Source organism: Sphaeramia orbicularis, chromosome 8 (genome assembly GCF_902148855.1).
Source record: "Sphaeramia orbicularis chromosome 8, fSphaOr1.1, whole genome shotgun sequence".
Taxonomy (NCBI): Eukaryota; Metazoa; Chordata; class Actinopteri; order Kurtiformes; family Apogonidae; genus Sphaeramia; species Sphaeramia orbicularis.
In genome coordinates this window covers 43,702,921-43,716,135 of record NC_043964.1, presented here as the reverse complement: position 1 = coordinate 43,716,135, position 13,215 = coordinate 43,702,921, and the positions used below count along the sequence as shown (strand labels likewise).

The 13,215-nt window shown below is 39.2% G+C and overlaps 1 protein-coding gene across 2 annotated transcripts; it reads right to left on the bottom strand.

Moving 5' to 3' along the window:
• Positions 1 to 1,084: 1,084 nt before the first annotated feature.
• Positions 1,085 to 12,929, bottom strand: pik3r6b (phosphoinositide-3-kinase, regulatory subunit 6b). 2 transcript variants are annotated; one of them, XM_030142175.1, is made up of 20 exons: positions 12,889 to 12,929; positions 12,553 to 12,631; positions 12,366 to 12,446; positions 12,174 to 12,274; positions 11,970 to 12,038; positions 11,682 to 11,817; positions 11,523 to 11,592; positions 11,261 to 11,444; positions 10,065 to 10,212; positions 7,141 to 7,230; positions 6,735 to 7,068; positions 6,509 to 6,605; positions 5,808 to 5,912; positions 5,609 to 5,719; positions 3,338 to 3,443; positions 3,159 to 3,232; positions 2,970 to 3,057; positions 2,833 to 2,885; positions 2,625 to 2,725; positions 1,090 to 2,311 (listed from the first exon to the last, which is right to left on the bottom strand). In XM_030142175.1, the coding sequence occupies exons 2-20, from the start codon at positions 12,566 to 12,568 to the stop codon at positions 2,167 to 2,169; spliced, it is 2,109 nt and encodes a 702-aa protein (XP_029998035.1). In that variant the 5' UTR covers positions 12,569 to 12,631; positions 12,889 to 12,929; the 3' UTR covers positions 1,090 to 2,166. The 2 variants fall into 2 exon arrangements, with proteins under 2 accessions (XP_029998036.1, XP_029998035.1); XM_030142176.1 differs by lacking the exons at positions 12,366 to 12,446; positions 12,553 to 12,631; positions 12,889 to 12,929 and having other exon boundaries at positions 1,085 to 2,311; positions 12,125 to 12,205.
• Positions 12,930 to 13,215: the final 286 nt, after the last annotated feature.

Here is a 13,215-nt window from a genome sequence, read left to right as displayed (position 1 = left end):
CATTTATCTGCTCCTCTTCAGAAAATTAAACATGTCTATCAGTTTTTATGTGAATGTTTACCAGACCTGGGTCTTCATGTATAAACATCTTCATTGAACTCACAACCTTCCCAAGTTTCTTCAAACATTCAGTTATTCCACAAGGCACAAGGGGTGTCACTTTCTGTCCTGCTGTGTTTATGCTCTTAATGCCTCATATGTTTTTCTTGTATTTTACTCCAACTTCTGTCTATGTAAGCTGCATTGCTTTTTTTTGTTATGGTGTTGCCTGCATTTGGATTCATTTCTGTGATATGATTGTTACCTCCGCCAAGGAGGTTATGTTTTTGCCGGCGTTGGTTTGTCTGTCTGTCTGTCTGTCTGTCTGTGTGCAAGATAACTCAAAAAGTTATGGACAGATTTGGATGAAAATTTCAGGAAATGTTGACACTGGCACAAGGAACAAATGATTAAATTTGGTGGTGATTGGGGGGTGGCACTGATCTGCCTTGGCGGAGGTCTGCGCTCTCTGAGTGCTTTTCTAGTTTAATTTGTTTTAACGAGAAGTATTTGCACAAACCATTTTGCATGGTTTGCTGACTTAAAAAAATATTATCATCCTCTTGTATGTGATGTGTAAATAAACTGAAACTAAATGCAAAACTGAGAAATATTATTTTTATTTTTTCAAAACATGTTTGTTACTTTAGCTTAATGTATTTTAGGGGAATCATTGTTAGTTTTTGTAGTTTGTATTTTTGTCAGACTCAATTGATGAAACAATGCAATGCTGCTGTTTTCTTTAGTACATTTCACACAGGATAAAAACAATGTGAAAGAAGCAACAGGATAAAAATAGTTTAAAACACAAATAAGACGTAACAAAGTGGAACAAGATAACAATGACATAAAGGTAAAAAAAAAAGATGTAACAACACGTAATGAGAAGTAACACGACATAAAAAGAAAACACACTGGTCTGATTTTATGATTTAGTGCTTTGGTTTAATTTTGTGAAAGCTAGTTAGTTTTACAACAGGACAAAAATAATAAGAAATATACAACAAAAGGGTAATTTTTTATCAGAATTTTTTGTACTTCACTACATTAAAGCCTTCTTCTTTTTTTTTTTTTTTTTTTTTTTACAAACCGCTTTGCCAGTGATAACCCATCAGTAGGGGGTGCTGTCTCACATAAAGAAGAGGACGATAGGAATCACATAAAATAATTCTACAAAAACATTAATATTTCAATAAATGAGCTGTACATGATACAGCCCATGAGTACTGTGTATAATTTGCATTCAAGTGTAGTTTTAAAATATTTTTGGTCATTTGTGGGTAGTCAAGTCAAGTGTTTCCTGTTTGGGGCGCAAAAATCTGTGCCAGAGGACTCTCCCTTTACCACAGACTCTTGTTATAAATGGTGCATGTGCAGTAGACCCCCCTTGAATACAAGAGGTAGGAGAGCCCAAGCACCACCCACAGGGGTAAACGTCACATCCCCAAAAGGATCAAGACCTTTCTCAGAAAAAATGCAATGTCATAAGATCGTCTAAACCAGGGGTGAACACACTTTTTCAGCTTGTGAGCTACTTTTAAAATGACAATATGATGTACGTACACTATATATTTATAGCCTATCAGCAGATAGATTAGTAGGTAATACTACTCACTATTGTAACAACAATGTCATTTAGCCCATAGGCTATCTTCTGGTTTTTTTTAACGCCATCCGATCTACCTTCACCTCTGGTCTAAATACTTTGGCCATATTATCGGTGGAAAAGACACATGTCAGGGACATGCCTGGCTTTAACAATAGACTCACAGAAAAATGTACATGTTTGAAGGATAGATGGGGGAAATTTACATATAAAAAATAAACGACTGAAAATACATACTGTGCATTTTCATTTTAATTTCATTAATATTTTAAAGTAGTGGTGGATGTGCTATGGCGTATCCTAGTGGCGACATGTGGTTATAGCGCATCTGAAAACTTTCATACTGCGCCCCACCAAAAAATATTTCCCCAGCTGCCACTGCTCTTTCTCACCTCTGAATACACAACATAAAACTGCCCAAAACTTAACATAACAATAACAACAGATTATTTTAAACAAAATGAAGAGTATGATACTGAACACTATGTACAGAATGGGGGGTCCTGTGCAGCTCAGATCCTTCAGAGGGTCACACCAGTGAAAGTGTTGACTGGAAGGGATAGGACTTGGTCCAGATATTTGCTCAGAGGCAGCTCTCGGTCACTTGATGCACTGAACCTGGACTGGATTTTGCATCCTGGGTCCAAGCATGGAGAGATTTCAATTCTGTGGAAGAAAGATATTTTGTATTGAGTTTTCATGCACTTTAAATCAAGCACATGATTAAAGCCTAAAAGACTGAAGGCGCTGCATCAAACATGTTCAGAATGTCGACATGGTACCAACCATATCATACACCTTTAGGCTTCAAAATTGTGGTTCACAAATTAATGGATGATGTTAAGGAAGGTGTACTAGTCAATGCTAAAATATTATAGCGTGGCATGAAATTAGTTCATCAGTTTTAATTATTTTCCTGGCTGCAGCCTTGTTATAGACTTAACAGAACAAGCAGAAACGCTCCAGTGTCATACATCACCTTTGGATATCTTTATATGTCTTTCGAGAGTCCTTGTCCAGACACACAGTGAGTGTTCGATGCTCCAAAGTTTTTATGGAAATACTTTTCGTTCGGATCTCCTATGATTAAAAAAATAAAAATAAAAAAAAGACAGACCAATTTAAGCACAGTAAAAGCAATAAGTACCAATGAGTCAGCAATAGATAAAAATATAAAAATGTCTTACTGTGTTTTCTCCTGGGATCACACTGTCATACCTGATGGTGAGATAATCCTCACCTACACAAAGTAGTCAGAGTTACATTCCATTTCTTTTCTCGTCTTACATTAAGTAGATAAAAATAAAATCCATAAAATACTGACCTGATGTTAGATCTGGTTCAGATGTGATCATCAGCCCACAGGTCATGGGTACTGCTCCCTTTATACTTTCTCGTTTGCTTGCATAGCTCTGTTAAGGAGGTGAAAACAAATAAAGTCCAGTCCTGCTGCTCTGACGTTAAAAGATGCATTATAACATTAAATGATGACTCTGAAGGATGAGGACTGAACCTTTATGTGATTAACTGACAAGATTCCGCCAACGATTTTCGCCGATGGTGTCTTTTTGCGTGCAGATGATTTCTCTGTCAAAGAAAAACATCTACATTCTTCTTTTTGCCCATACGCTAATGATTTTCATATGGATACATATACATACACAGAAAGAGAAAAAATATTCAGAAACATACTTAAACTTATTTCCTTAATGTGTCTGAACTCAGGGATGTGCGCCTCCAGATTCGACACAAACACCTCCTCCACCTTAGAGCTGACATCAGAACTGGAGCGGATCATCTAAACACAACTTTAACAGATCATTTCCATATTCATTGTGACACAAAACTGCAGCATCTACCACAGGGGTGTCAAACGCATTTCAGTTCGGGGGCCACGTACAGCCCAACATGATCTCAAACATATTGGACCAGTAAAATAATAACGTAACAACTTATGGATAATGGTAACTCCAAACTTTATCTATTTTTTAGTGTTTAAGTAAAATTACTTTATGAAAATGTTCACATCTACAAACTATAGAGAAGTGCAATTTTAACAATATCACATCTCATCTTAACATTTACATATGTGCATTAATTGATTTACAGATCACAGTGGATCTACAAGGGCACACAACATTTAGTAACAGGCAGAATATTGTTAAAATTGCTCTTTTTTTTCTTACGACATTTTTTTCTTTCACATTTCACCCTCCACCTCCAATCCAACCTCCCCATTACTCTGAACATTTGACCCTAAATGCTAAAAATCCTTCACCTCCTTAACCTTGATTCCTTGCATCCTCAGTCCTTCCCTTTCCTTCATGCTCCTTCTGTCTTTCTGCAGCTGACTACCATTAATAATAATAATAACTAGAAGCACTCGGAGAGCACAGACCTCCGCCAAGGCTGATCAGTGGCCCCCCCCGTGGGCCCCCCCACCCCCGATCACCACCAAAATTTAATCATTTCTTCCTTATCCCATTTCCAACAAACCCTGAAAATTTCATCCAAATCTGTCCATAACTTTTTGAGTTATGTTGCACACTAACGATCAGTGCCCCCCCCCGTGGGCCCCCCCACCCCCGATCACCACCAAAATTTAATCATTTCTTCCTCATCCCATTTCCAACAAACCCTGAAAATTTCATCCAAATCTGTCCTTAACTTTTTGAGTTATGTTGCGCACTAACGGACAGACAAACAAACAAACAGACAGACAAACAAACAAACAAACAAACCCTGGCAAAAACATAACCTCCTTGGCGGAGGTAATAATAATGATAATACATTTTATTTGGTGGCGCCTTTCAAGTCACCCAAGGTCACCTTACAGCAGTGTTTTTCAACGTCGGGGTCGGGACCCCATGTGGGGTCACCTGGAATTCAAATGGGGTTGCCTGAATTTTCTAGTAATTGATAAAAAATGCTAATAAACAATGTATGGTGAGTTGACAGAGACAATCACAATACATAAAAGACATGACAAACTGTGAAGTGGAAACTGAAGCATTGTGGTACTGTTTATCTTTCAAATGTTCATTGTGGCCGGTTTCAGATGCAGCTCTTTCATAATTCCTAGTTTGAGTTATTGTTTGTTCGGTATTAATTGTCAGCCTTGTAAATCCAAGCTGGACTGACTGTACATATCCTGACCAAGGAAAATAAAATTCACACTTTGTGCAGTAATCTACACCTGGCTTTTCTGCCTCCACCCATAATAATATACATTATATAGCCTTAATGTCGTCTAAAATTAACGTTTATTTGCAACATACTATAGTAAACTGTTGCATGATCAAAAACAAATTGATTTTAGCAAAAACATGTCTCCATTTTGACTGTCTGGGGTCGTCAGAAATTGGTGATGTTAAAATGGGGTCACGAGCCAAAAAAGGTTGGAAACCACTGCCTTACAGACAATAAAAAGCATAAACATTCCTCGTCTTTTTGCACATACCTTCACCTGCTCCCTGCTCTCATTGTACAGCTGGGCAAATCACATACACACAATTTACATCTCTGAACCAAAAATACATTTTACTGCAACACTTAATTTTAACCACTCATTGTGCTTTTCAGTCTTAGTGAGCTTTCAGTCAGCTTTGCAGTGTTAATTTTCACAAGACTGGGAATAAACCTTATTTTTGTGTTGGTCTCAGACAAAAATGAGATGATATCACGTAAACCTTCCTGTTTTGAACTGATTATCAACCAAGTCTTCTGTATAAAATGTGTCATCCAAAACTTAATTTATGCCGACATCATGCAAAAGAAAACTCATACAACAGTTTGGAGAGTAAACCACAACCAAATGATGCAATAACTAGGGTCATGTCTTTGGATGTCTTCAGTTAGGAATCATAGGGAGAGGTAGTATTATTGATGCAAGCAAACCGAGATAGCTAATGAGATTCAGTGAATATTAGCCATACATACTATCTACATGGAAATCACTTGTACCTTAACAGTATATAGTGGCAGGTTAACAGGCCGCGTCCCACAGCGAATGTAGTAACACAATGTGTCCAGGAGGAAGAAGTTTTGCTTCAATGGTCCACCGAGGTTTGTTTGCTGCAGGAGAGGAAAGTTACATGAGAAATGAGCTCCATTTCAACTGCTCACTGTATGTGGACATATTGCTTTTTCATACCACTGTTACCATTTCATCAAGTTTTGGGATGGTCGATTGGAGGATGTTGATGTTGCAGTCATACCAAGGATCGACTCTTCCCAACAAAGAGGCCAGAGACAGTGTGTCTTCCTCCTGAGATGGGTCATCATAAGACAGAAGAATGAGAATGAGGTCTGAGCAGGAGAGAGCTGAGACCTGATTGACTGACACTGGTTAAAAAAGTCTACATGACTGTTGAACTAGTGTGGAAGTAATATGTGCCTAAATCAATAATTCTTGAACTGAATATTAAATTCACCACCAAAAATCTAAGTGAATCCTGATGTGATGTTTGTTTTGTAGGTGTGTCCACAGATCTTATGCTGTCCATCTTTTGGTCCCCATTACATTAAAAACACAAGATCTCACAAAGAGCTCAAAGGAAGATCTATAAATCTGGCGCAAATATTCATTTGGACCTAAAACAGCTTGGTGACCTAAGGTCAAAGGTCATGATCTCTGGTCATTCCTCAAGATTCTAAATTGTAATGCAAGGACTGTTGATGCATTAGACTGAACTGGATCTAGGGTAGTTTTTATTTAATCTGATATTCAGTAATTCCAGTTGAAAAGCCTAATATTAGCCAAACAGATTCGTCAGCCTCTATTAGGGGGTCATGTCTCTTGTTAAGCCTTGTGTAATGATACAACTTAGTCAGTTTTGTTGAAAGTGTCTCAGTATAACTCACAGCTGAACTGAGTGACGTTTCCACATTAGTAACTGGAATGTAGTACAACTGCAAGTTCAGCTTCTTGGTCAAAGTAAAACGCTTTGACTCTTTATCTCTGTGGGAGAACATACAGGGAATTTTGCTGAAAAGGTGACTATACTATGTCACAATGCGTATAAGGTAATAGAAAAAAGGTTGGTGACACTGTTTAGCAGAGGGTTTTCATGAACAGTCAACTCCTCACCGTATGGCGTAAAAAGCCTTGGCCAGCCTCCCCAGCACACGATCATCACCCATTACCATGACCCGGGCCGTGTGACTCAACTCCTCTTTAAGAACAGGAGTGTTTCCAGGAAAGTCTTCAATCTTCTCTCTCAGTAGCTTCAGTTTATTTCCCAGCTTTAGGTTCTTATAGGCATTTCTTCGACTGGTTAATGAGGTAGACTTTTTAAGTGAAGGCTTCTTCACGCTGCCAAAGTCATCTTCTCTGTCCATTTTATCGTCTCCTGTTTCCTTTTCTTCCGTATCAACACTAGAGTTAGAGTTGGAACGGAGGGTGAAGTTTGCCAAAAGATTCCCTGCAAGGAGATATTATGATTCATTTGTAGATCTTGTACGAGTAAAGTTGTGTATTTGTTTTACTGACTCACATAAATCTTCCTCATCATGCCACAAATGGAAGCTGATTTCTGGATTGGGCAATACAGTTTCATAATCAGAGTCATCATTGCTTTTGGTTTCTGCAACAAAAAAAGGGTAAGAAATGGAGCAAATCATTCAAATTTCTTTTTTATTGTTAGCTCATACTTGTACACCAGTCAGCCATAACAACCTGACCGCTGACAGGCGAGGTTATATCTTAAGGATCTCATAACCTCTTTAAATAAAATGATTAAGGAGGCACATTCCAGCTATTTTCAAAAACTCATGGCTACAAACAAGAAAACCCCCAAAATAATCTTTGACACAATTCACTCCATTGTGTCCTCTGCTGCCCCCATGCTCAGTAAAGCTGACAGCAATGACTTCCTAAACTTTTTTACTGACAAGATCAGGGATATTAAACAAAATATTCCACCACCCTCTGGCTGTCTGACCTGAGTTGATCCCCCTCCTCAAACTTGGTCCTCTTTCAACCCTGTGACATTGGAGGACATCTCGGCATTCTTACCTAAAACAAGACCCTCCTCCAGCTCTGCAGACGTCCTCCCCCCTAAGCATCTTGTCAGTGTCTTTGACACAATTGGACCATGGGTCACAAAGTTTTTTAACCTGTCGCTCTCAACCGGTTTGTTTCCCAGCTCCTTCAAACAGGCCATCGTAGAACCAAAACTAAAGAAAACCAACTTGGACCCCACTGAACTCAAAAGCTACAGGCCGATATCAAAGCTCCCCCTACTGGCCAAAATCCTTGAGAAGGCAGTGTCTAAACAACTTTTACAGCTTTTCTGGAGACACATCAGATTCATGACATTTTTCAGTCTGGTTTCAGACAACGCCACTCAACAGAAACCGCACTATTAAAAGTGTCCCGTGACATCATGATGGCAGCAGATTCCAGGAAATCCACGGTCTTGGTCCTGCTAGATCTTTCCTCGGCCTTTGACACGGTGGACCATACCATAATGACTGAGAGACTGAGGGACCTGATAGGGATGTCAGGTCCTGTGCTAGACTGGTTCTCCTCTTACCTGACTGGTAAAAGCTTCACTGTGTCAATCAATAACATCCAGTCTGACTCAGCGGATCTGCTGTGTGGTGTGCCACAAGGCTCTGTTCTGGGGCCAGTCCTGTTCTTGCTTTATGTCCTCCCCCTTGGCCACATTATTCGGCAGTATAGTGTTGTCTCCTATCGTCTGTTTTCGGATGACATCCAGATGTACTGCTCCTTTAAGTCTTCTGAGCCCCCCAAACTGAGCTCCTTAACCAACTGCTTGTCAGAGCTAAAGCAGTGGCTAAATGATAACAGCCTCCAGCTGAACTCCAGCAAAATGGAGACCCTCATTATTGCCCTGGAAAGTGCTGTCCCGGGGATTAAACAGCACCTCGGTGACCTGAGCTCTTCGGTGAAGACCAAACTGAGGAATATGGGTGTCATCTTTGACCAGGCCATGTCTTTAGAGTACTACTCCAAACAACTGGTGAGGAACTGCTTCTTCCAACTTCGCAACATCTCCAAACTTAGGTCTATGGTGTCCATCAATGAGCTTGAGATGATCATCCACGCATTTGTGTCATCTCGCTTAGACTACTGTAACAGCCTGTTCACATGCTTAAGCAAGAAGGAGCTGGCTCATCTACAGAACTCTGCTGCGAGGCTTCTGACCCGCACAAACAGGAGAGCCCACATCACCTCCATTCTTAAATCACTCCATTGGCTCCCTATTTTATATCATTTTCATTTTAAAATTCTGGTGCTAACTTTCCGGGCTCTACATGGCCAGGCCCCTGGATACATTGCTGCCCGGATTCAGCCCTACTGCTCGGCTTGTAGCCTGAGGTCTTCAGGGCAGCACCTGCTGATGGTTTGTCACACCTGTTTTAGCACACAGGGTGACAGGTCTTTTAAAGCTGTCGCACCTTGTCTTTGGAATGATCTGCCTCTACACTTGTCCATGGACTCTGTAGAGAGTTTTAAAGAACACCTCAAAACACTCCTGTTCAAGCAGGGTTTTTAATTTCCCAACTGACTCAGGACTGCTACAGCACTTTATGTATTTATCATATTTTAATTTAATTGTATTTTAATTGTATTTTATTGTGTTTTAATGGTATTTTAATTGTATTTTACTTGTACTGTTTATTTGTACTTTGTACTGTAAAGCACTTTTTGACTCTGTCTGTGAAAAGTGCTCTATGAATAATACTTACTTACTTACTTACAAGGTGACATTACTTTTGATTATCTCATTACGATGGGATCTATCAGTGGCTGGGATATATGAGACAGTGAGTGAATATTTGGTCCTCCAAGTTGGTGTGTGATCTCAACCAATCGAGCATCTGTTGGAGCAGAACATTATTACCACCTGGCTAATATCGTGTAGGTCCCCCTTTTTCCACAAAAACAGTTCTGACCCGAGGCCTGGACTCCACCAGACCTCTGAAGGTGTGCTGTGGTATGTGGACCAAGACCCCAGGACAGCAGATCCCTGAGGTCCTGTAATTTGTGAAATGGGAGGGATTGGACTTGTTTATCCAGTATGCTCCACAGATGCTCAATTGTACTGAGACTGGGATGTCCTTCCTTAGTTCATTTTTGATCGGTACTAACCACTGCAGACCAGGAACACCTAACAAGACCTGTAGTTGTGGAGATGCTCCGACCGAGTCATCACCATCACAGTATGGACCTTATTAAAGTCATTCAGTTCCTTATGTTGCTCACTTTGCTGCTTCAAACACATCAGCTTCAACTTAACTAAATGTTCACTTGCTGCCTAATATATCCAACCCAGTGAAAGGTGTCATTGTAACGAAATAATCAATATTATTACCTCTTCTCCTATCAGCAGTCAGAATGTTATGGCTGATCGGTGTAAGTACTAGAAGAAAAGAGAGCAGTAGCACGCACCTTCTTTAGTGGCAGCCAGGATATTTGTGTAAATGTGTTGCAGTTTGTTCATATAGTCTGTACAGCCTCCAGCGCCTTGCTTTACACTCTGCTCCACAGCTAGAACTGCTTCCTGGAAATATTTTTCTACACTTTGGTCCCCTAAAGCCTGAGACAAAAGACAGAGATCAATGATTGATCTATTTAACATATTTCCAATGCAGCAGTACACATGAATGTTTGACCAGACATTGGTAGAAACTCCAAAACTTTAAACTAATAAAGAAATCATAGCACAACAAACAAGTGGTGCCAGGCACAACAAACCCCACCCTCGTACATATTGTAGCTTATTTTGACATCGATTCCACTGATGTCATCATGTCTATGAGTGTGCTGATGTCAGCATATCAATTACCTCTATATAGGTGGCAAGTTTGAAGTAAATTTAAACAAAATGTATGTTTTTATAGGCCTTTGAAATGTCACCCATTATAAGAAAATGGAAGAAAAGAAGGATTAAAAAAATTCATAAAAAATTTGGACTTTCACCTACTTTTACCAAAATGTAACCACAACTATTCTGGGTCACTGGAAATCTATAAACCCAATTTGGTATGAATTCAACCAATAGTTTTGCTGCTGCAGACATGTGAAATTTCGCCCATTATAAGTAAATGGGGGAAAAAAAAGATTTAAAAAAATTCATAAAAAATTAGAACTTTGACCTACTTTTCCTAAAATGTAATCAGATCTATTCTGGGTCACTGGCAATCTTTTAACCCAATTTGGTATGAATTCAACTTATAGTTTTGCTGCTAGAGTGTTAACAAAAAAAAGAAAGAAAGAAAGAAAGAAAGAAAGAAAGAAAGAAAGAAAGAAAGAAAGAAAGAAAGAAAGAAACAAACAAACAAACAAACAAACAAACAAACTGAACCAAAAACAAAACCCCTTTCCTCTCCTACAGGGGGCGGGGAAAAATGTACTAAAATCCAAGTGAATTCCAAATGGAAATCTTCAGTTCTTTTGACCTCCTGTGACTGACTGAGCCAATCCATCTTTATTTTCCATTTCTATTTCTGTTTTTGGAGTGTTATTGCCAACAATTCAGTGTCATCATTCAAAACAGAAAACAAAAGTTTTGTAGCTCAAAGTGACATGTAGGATATAATTTATGGAGACATTTTTTTCAGAAGTGTCATCTTTGGCTTGTTTACCCCAAGAGCTTGAGCCAGTTTGGAGCTCTGACAGTCCGACCCCAGCCCCGTCTGCAGCAAATGCAGCACCAGGCGTTTCTTCTGAGTTGTTGTGTCCCTCAGAGAATTGGATGCTTCTAAGTCAGCTCTCACTGCCGCTTCCAGTGGGGCAGAAAATACAGCTGGATCTGCCAGCACAAACACCCTGAGGGAAACACACATACAAACGACACTTTACAGATTCATCTGCATAAATTAAAGGTGGTTGAAAGATCATATTTACCTTTCCTGCAGTCTTAAGTGGTCATTCTTTAGGTTCTGCTCTGCAATGAGTCTCCTCTGATATAAAGACCCTGTGGAAAGAATGTAACTGTATTTATCCATAAGAAGAGCACAACACAGATTTCAGACATCTGCACATCTATTGATTAATGCTGAATACCTGGTGTGGTCATTTCCATCTTGATGCTCTTCAGTGTGCTCAGGGCCACTGCAGAGTAAGGCAACGGTAATATCAGCAGCTTCATCAAACATTCACACACTGTCTGGTACAGATATCTAGGAATCACTGCACCTGACTTGATGAGATAAAACACAGCAAAAACAAATCAGTATAAGAGGAAAAACAAAACAACCCAAGCATGTTTAAATGCTTAAATGAATGCTTGAATTGTAATGTGTTTTCTTAAAACACTGTGATGTTGTAAACTCTGAGTCACACATGTCTTACCTGAAGAACTGCATAGTAGAGAGTGTGCAGCATGGGGATTACATGCACAAAAGGCTGATTTGTGTGAATCTAGGACAGAGGTCATTAAAAGATATAGTAAGGCTAGGTCTTGGAATATAAAATCATCTGCAAATGAAAAAGAGTTCCAAATCAACCTGAAATTTGACATGAAAAGGCTTGATTTTAATGTTGAATAACTGCAACCTGCTTAATCTTCTGCAGCTCTTCAACCAGCGTTCTGATCAATAAAAGGCTGCAGGATGGATGGGTCTCCACCGTCTTCTGAAGAGTCCACCTTAGCATTGCTGCAGAGAAGATCGCTATCAATGTATCATGTATAATCATTGACTTTCTACTAATTTTAAAGATAATGATGGCGTCTTTCATGTTACAGACCTTTATCTGTGGTGTGCTGGCTGTTCGTCTCTTTGAAAAGAGCCTGGATGGACTCAGCAGTGGAGGACATAGCCACATCATCTTAAAATTAGAGTTAGTACCATGAAAATGTTGCTAGATGGATAGTTACAATGATTCTGCCGCTGTTTTTTTTTTTTTTTTTGCAAATTTAAGGTGAGAAATTTACCTGTATGATCAGCCATTATTTCTGCTTTTCTGGAGAATTTTAGGGTTGCATGGGCTTCTATTGAGCAGATCCAGTAAACCTAAAGAAAAACTTCCATGACTTTTGCATTTGTCTTTGAATGCCTTAAATATACACACTGCGTAAATGCGAGTGATAAAAATACACCATCTGCCGAAGTCAAAACAGACAACGGAAATCACTATCTGATACACCCTCATGATACAAAAAATATATATTCCTCTTTTGATGGCTACTGTACCATAACATCATATTGATGTAAACACTTTCTATGCAAAGAAAAGTGGGTCACACTCAGCCTGTGTGAATGTATCTTACCTGAATACCGTCTGTGACTGGTACCTGCAAGTGTGAACTAAACACATCTAATCACATCACATAAATTCTTTTGAGACAGGGTGTGAGTAACTTGTACCAGGATGTCCGGTACAACTAGTCTCTAAACAGTGAGAAGAAAGACACTTTATATCACTGTGCCCTGAAATGTGTAAATACAATCAGAAGTCTTTATTTACAGTAGTGGACAGGAAGCTTTTTTAGAGGAAGTTCTTCAGCAATTTTTTTTTAGAGTATATATACTAACCTTAATGTCAGCCTGGTTTCTAACCCACCTGTTTCTGTCTGTCTGTTTTTTGTCTTCCTATG